This window comes from Lactuca sativa, chromosome 1, assembly GCF_002870075.4.
Source record: "Lactuca sativa cultivar Salinas chromosome 1, Lsat_Salinas_v11, whole genome shotgun sequence".
NCBI lineage: Eukaryota > Viridiplantae > Streptophyta > Magnoliopsida > Asterales > Asteraceae > Lactuca > Lactuca sativa.
Window position 1 is genome coordinate 94,746,777 of NC_056623.2, and position 6,049 is coordinate 94,752,825.

Below are 6,049 nucleotides of genomic sequence, written 5' to 3' on the forward strand. Positions count from 1 at the left end.
GTCCTTTTAATGCAAAATTATGGTTCCAACTTCTCTTTCCAAATATGGGTATTTTCGTATTTTCGTACATATTCGAATGTTGTTGTATAGTTTCACATTGACTATAGCTATATTTCATGTTTATTCACCGTTTTATTGATATTCCAGTGTTGTACAGTTTCATATTGCTATAGCTATATTTCATGTTTATTCAACAACTACTTAATTCCAATATAAAAATACTGGAAATTTTCCAATCCATCCAACATAAGTAAATGGTTTGAGATTTTAACCCAACTCGATTTATTAGATAAATTTGGTAACCTTCTCATTTACTTTTCTCCAACATGATCAAAGTTAACCTAGGTTAATCAATTTAAACTTTTTAGATTTTACACAAAATGACAAAACAAAAAAAAAGTTCAAGTTAAAAAAACATAACTAGTCATTAATTGTCCAAATTGAAATATTAAATAAATCCAAAATAAACATCATTATATATTTCTGAGTAGATGGGTTATTTTCAGCATTAACTCAACTTATTTAATTAAATTAGTTGAAAATTCTAACCCATCTTACAGGTTTTAGGTTGGATTCGAGTTGGGTTGAACCGTTAAGACTGTTGTATATTTGATTTACTTCTCATAATACTCACTGCATGGTGTGATTAGTGCCTAAAAGGGTTGCAATAAAAACAACTTTTTATATAGAAAGTAAACATTAGTTATAATAAACCTTAATCTCGTTTAGATATTGTTGACCTTATTAAACATGAGAAACTTTGGATGCATAGCACAAATTCTTGTTCTTCTTCATGTCAAACAAAAAACACAGAATCTGAACCTGATAAGTACATATTACTGTTGAATAGGTTCATATCACTTAAAAAAACGGGCCAAATTTATATTCTTTTTTTATCCCATCGAATTTGGTTTTAAGTTGGTCGACTTAGCTTTCATAAGGGGCACATGGTGCACATTTGACTAGAACATTTTTTCCCCTTTTTTATAGCATAGTACAAAAGGACGAAAGTTTGGTACAAAACGTGAATCGATCACGAATGAAAAACCATTGTACAAGATTTGAGAAAACATTTCATTTTGTTGAGGTTTCTATTGTTTGCATATGTTTTATAATTATATATCTTTTCCTTTTTTCATGATCTAAATGTCATTCTTTTGGTTCTTTTGTTTTTCCAGGAACAATTATCGAGCCCGTTTAATGCTCAAATGTTAGAGTTTTGTGAATCGGATTTGTTTCAAGAAACCATGCAAAACTCTGAAGTTGCTTCGAGTTCAAATTGTTGTTATGAAGAACAATCCTCCAATCCACCGGATATTATCAATGCCGCCACCACAGCCGCCACCACCACCGCCAACTTCCCTTTGATGTTTGAAGAAGAAATAATGGAAAATGACATTTCTACCCCTATTGATCTCGCAAACGCTTCCCATTTCACCAACCATCGGTACCCTTTTAGTAATCAAGATCAATTTGATCTAGATTTGCTCCAAAACCAAATTCCTACAATAATAGACGAAAACAATGAAGCAAATGCCCGTATTTTTTCATATACTAATACGGTTTTGAATGATCAAGTGGGGCCCACGATTGGACAAACACAATCATTGTCGACTGTTTGTGAAGAAAGCGGTCTAAACTCCGTGTCACCTTTGAAGTTCATGCGGTTGAATGATTGTTTGTCTCGTAATTATTCGTTCATTGATCCATCTATAAATTCATTAGAATGTTCCGGGATTTTCAAAGGGAATTTGTTTTTAGGAAATGACATGCCACGCCATGAACTTGAATTCCATGGAGATAACGGTGGAATCTTTGGTTGTGATCCTCCGCTACACGCTTACAACTCTAATGAACTTCAGGTATTTTTCGAAATGTTATTTAGATACACTTGGTTCTTAGGGGTATATAGTTCGAACACTATGCAGTAGTTTCAATTCCAATATGGATTACTGTATTCTACGTCAGCCCTGGTTTTCTGACATAATTTCAATATGGATTACATTATTCTATGTCCGTCTTGGTTTTCTGACATAATTCTTTTGGACAGGACAGTGTGGCCCAACTTAGAGTGATTAGAAAAATAATTATTTATTTATTTATTTATAAATGTTATGTGGTAGTAAAATAGTTATATTGTTTCTAACAATAGGTTTATGTTTGTTTTCATTTGTTGAAACTTAAAGGCACTTAGCAATGAAAGCCAACATCTTGTAAAGGGAAGTGTGAGTTCTACCACGCCATTGGTGTCCGATATCACAAGCTTGGAGTCAGAAACCTTCAGAGTTGCCACCAAACTCACAACTGAAGAAAGGAAAGAGAAGATCCATAGATACTTGAAGAAAAGAAAAGAAAGAAATTTCAAGAAGAAAATCAAGGTACAAAAACCCAAGAATCATATGCTAATTCTAATTTCTATCGCTCGGTATCTGATTCAGTAGAAGAAGTATCCTTTTCAACATTCGCAAATCGCAATCATCTCCTCTTATTTTCTGCAACAAAAATGAGATTGCAAAGAAAATTTATATTCTTAAGATGAAAATTGTAAAGAATATAAACAATTAGATTCGTGAATTGCTATCTGATACACTAATTACCTTGTTCGAAGAGATTATCAGACTAAATTCGGAGCTCTTTCTGCAGTACGCATGCCGGAAAACTCTGGCAGATAGCCGGCCACGAGTAAGGGGAAGATTTGCAAAGAACGATGAATTCGGGGAGAACAATAAAAGCAACAGCAACGATACCGATGAAAACGGAAGATCTTTCGATGTAATGTCCAATTGATTGATGATTGATCAGTATTATTCACTTTACCTGTTTACAAACCCCAAAATTTATTGAAATCGAATTCGTTCTTGTGAATCAGCAGCTTGTAGTGAAGGATGAAGAACAGAGTTTGGAATCATCGGACATCTTCCCGCATTTAAGTGGATTGAATTCATTCAAATGCAATTATCCGATCCAGTCATGGATTTGAATCCATGGAGATATGGTGATGCAGTTTCAGCTCTCTGCACGAATCGCGTGTGAAACTGATATCAAGGTTGATTTAAAAAAAAAAAGTATGCTAAAATTAATATTAAAATCATTTTATTTAAGATATAGTTTATTTGTTATTCGTCTAATTTACTCTATACATAAACAAAGGGAGCCAAAATTACGAAAAAGAAATAACATTATCTAATTTCTTTTAGTTGTTCATGTAACTTTTAGTTAAACATGTAATATGTAAGGAATTTTTTTGTAAATGCAACCTACATAGTTATATATGTAACTCTCAATGTCAATAAGATTAATTATATTTTTTGTTTTTCAAGTATGGAGATTTTTTGAAATTTAAACAATGAAAAGGTGAACACCATGCATTTTTAAAATGAGGTTTCGTATATTTTGATTAAGCTTTCATATTTTTATTTTTCTTATTATAAGAAAATCAACTAATTAGGCACTGAAATCTCATATAAAAGGTCTAATGTTCAAGTCTTGAAAAATATATAATTTTTTATAATCATTTGATAAATGTTATGAATGACAAATTTATCAAGTTTATTTTCCTATCATGTGTTGATATCATTTTCTTATTATTATTATATATAGACAATGTGCACAATAACATCTTACAACCTTGATATTGTGTCATGTTATGTTTTGTTGTCAGACTTTACCTTTTTCTTCGAATTTCATTATTGAATATTTTGTCTTTGTTTCTTATTCTTTATTTTCATATTTAGCAAAAGATCTCTATATTTTGCTTTGTGTAACCATGTTGTTGCATTGTTGCAGATGACAAAAGAATATCAAGAGAAAATCAGATAAATCAAGACAAAGTAAAAAAAAAAGCATTGTCAACAATGACACATGGTTGCTCCATCATCGAATTTGTTGGTGTGCATTTGAATACGATGGAATAATTGTTAATGGGTGTTGGCTTTGATGACCGAAGAAACAACATCGGCGATTATTAGAAGTGGCAGTTGAATGGAAACAATATATAAATAATAGACTTATAAATAATAGACATTATAAAATGAAGATGGATTTGTAATGGGAAAAACAAAGAGGAAGGGGTTGTTTATGTACAAAAAAAGTAAAATGAACTTGATGATATATATATATATATATATATATATATATATATATATATATATATATATATATATATATATATATATATATATATATATATCCTCCTTAATAAATGAAGGTTTTTTTGCCACATATCAATCTCTCATGAGTTTTGACACTTGTAATTTTGTGGTATTTTTGAAATAAATATTATCCACTTGTCAATTTTTGGTTTGTTTCAATTTTTAAAATTAAAGTCATATACTATACATGTAAAGTATTAAATATCATATATATGATATTAAATTGCAATAAATACGTTTATTCATTTCTTATTTTAAAGTTGTACATTAAAAATATTTTCTATTTACACTTTAATTTAATGTTTAATTTTTTTTTAAATCAACCCGTGTAATACACGAGCCTCACACCTAGTATATATATATAGGGAAAAGTGAATATACCCTTAAGGGTATATAAACTTAGGTACCCAAACCCACCATAATACGTCATTTTATTTGATATATTCATTATATTGCTCTTAAACTTCAATTATTAACTAGATTTACTTTCAAGGTTTTCAAAATTTCACTAGTATCTTCCTCTTACATCACATCTTTTTGCCGAACACCTAGTATGCTATATATATTATAGTTCAAAATGAAATATATATAAGAGGAAGATAAATGTGAAATTTATAAAAATCTTGGAAGTAAATCTAGTTAGAAGTTGATTTATAAGAATATTTGACAATTACAATGTATATATATATATATATATATATATATATATATATATATATATATAATATAAAACGATGTAGAATGATGAGTTAGGGTACCTAAGGGTATATTCATTTTTCCTATATATATATATATATATATATATATATATATATATATATATATATATATAGAGAGAGAGAGAGAGAGAGAGAGAGAGAGATGAATGATTTGAAAACTTATAGTTTCCCGAAAACCCGAGAACTAAAAATTAAACGTTAGATAAAAAAAAAGGTCAAGATGTAAGTTGGCATTTTTGTAAATAAGTAGAAAACTAAATAGACAATAGTATCTTAATTAAATTAGGCAAGGGTACTATCGGAAACAAAAATGTAATTAAATTATATAAATTTTCCGATAAATTAATATTGCGATCCACGATCTACCTCCTCTTTCCAATGATCTTCTTCTTTAGTCATTCCCCTCATATATCTCTTCTCCGTCCCAACATCGAATTGTGTGTTGCATCATCTCCACCACTGATACGGACCCATCCCATACTAGGCTCGTATCATGCCATAAGCCCAAGAGTAGAACTCACTCCCAAAACCCAGCTTGTAAGAGGAGGGGACATTTAGACTTATAAGCCACCAACATATAGTACTTTCAGCCGATGTGGGATCATAACAATACCCTACGCTTTAAAGAGCTAACGTCCTTGTTGGTCACGTGTAACGTCCCAAAATTCAAGACTAAAAATTTCTTTTAATAAAACATTACTTTAAGCAAATTCATCATTTCAAAACATAAACAGAGTATTAGTTTCCAAAATACATGTTCGTTATCAGAGTAAACATTCCCAGACTATCTAATCTATGGTGTGTGTCATGCGATCAGCCCCGAGCTCTTCCCTCCGCTACCGGAAGTACCTGAAACCAAAACTGAAAACCGTAAGCACGAAGCTTAGTGAGTTCCCCACCCTACCACATACTGCATGTACTGGGCCACGCCTGCTATTCTGGGCCTCGCCCGCTACAACGGCCCCGCCGCTCCAGGCCCCGCCTGGCTTCGAGCCCCGCTCGGATACAGATCTGTTTCACTTAGGCCTCGCCTGTCACAGGGCCTCGCCCACTAACATATAATAGCACATAAACATATCACATCACATTACATAAGCTAAACACATACTAACGGATCTTGTTCTAAGGCCTCGCCTATCTCTAGGCCCCGCCCCTGTCCTGCTACTGATGAGTCATGGA

The 6,049-nt window shown here is 31.7% G+C and overlaps 1 protein-coding gene across 5 annotated transcripts; it reads left to right on the forward strand.

Moving 5' to 3' along the window:
- The first annotated feature begins 965 nt into the window (after positions 1-965).
- Positions 966-4,101, forward strand: LOC111885975 (uncharacterized). 5 transcript variants are annotated; one of them, XM_023882217.3, is made up of 7 exons: positions 966-1,087; positions 1,179-1,686; positions 1,762-1,862; positions 2,187-2,378; positions 2,644-2,772; positions 2,870-3,046; positions 3,787-4,101. In XM_023882217.3, the coding sequence occupies exons 1-6, from the start codon at positions 1,040-1,042 to the stop codon at positions 2,978-2,980; spliced, it is 1,089 nt and encodes a 362-aa protein (XP_023737985.1). In that variant the 5' UTR covers positions 966-1,039; the 3' UTR covers positions 2,981-3,046; positions 3,787-4,101. The 5 variants fall into 5 exon arrangements, with proteins under 5 accessions (XP_023737985.1, XP_042757879.1, XP_023737981.1 ...); XM_042901945.2 differs by having other exon boundaries at positions 1,179-1,862; positions 2,870-3,065; XM_023882213.3 differs by having other exon boundaries at positions 1,179-1,862.
- The last annotated feature ends 1,948 nt before the right edge of the window (positions 4,102-6,049 follow it).

Bases quoted from the DNA above. Each gene is read 5' to 3' on its own strand.
- LOC111885975 (XM_042901945.2), top strand. From the start codon at position 1,040: ATGAAAAACCATTGTACAAGATTTGAGAAAACATTTCATTTTGTTGAG. The intron at 1,863-2,186 runs GTATTTTTCGAA...TGAAACTTAAAG, and splicing joins ACAACTCTAATGAACTTCAG to GCACTTAGCAATGAAAGCCA. The intron at 2,773-2,869 runs GTAATGTCCAAT...CTTGTGAATCAG, and splicing joins AAAACGGAAGATCTTTCGAT to CAGCTTGTAGTGAAGGATGA.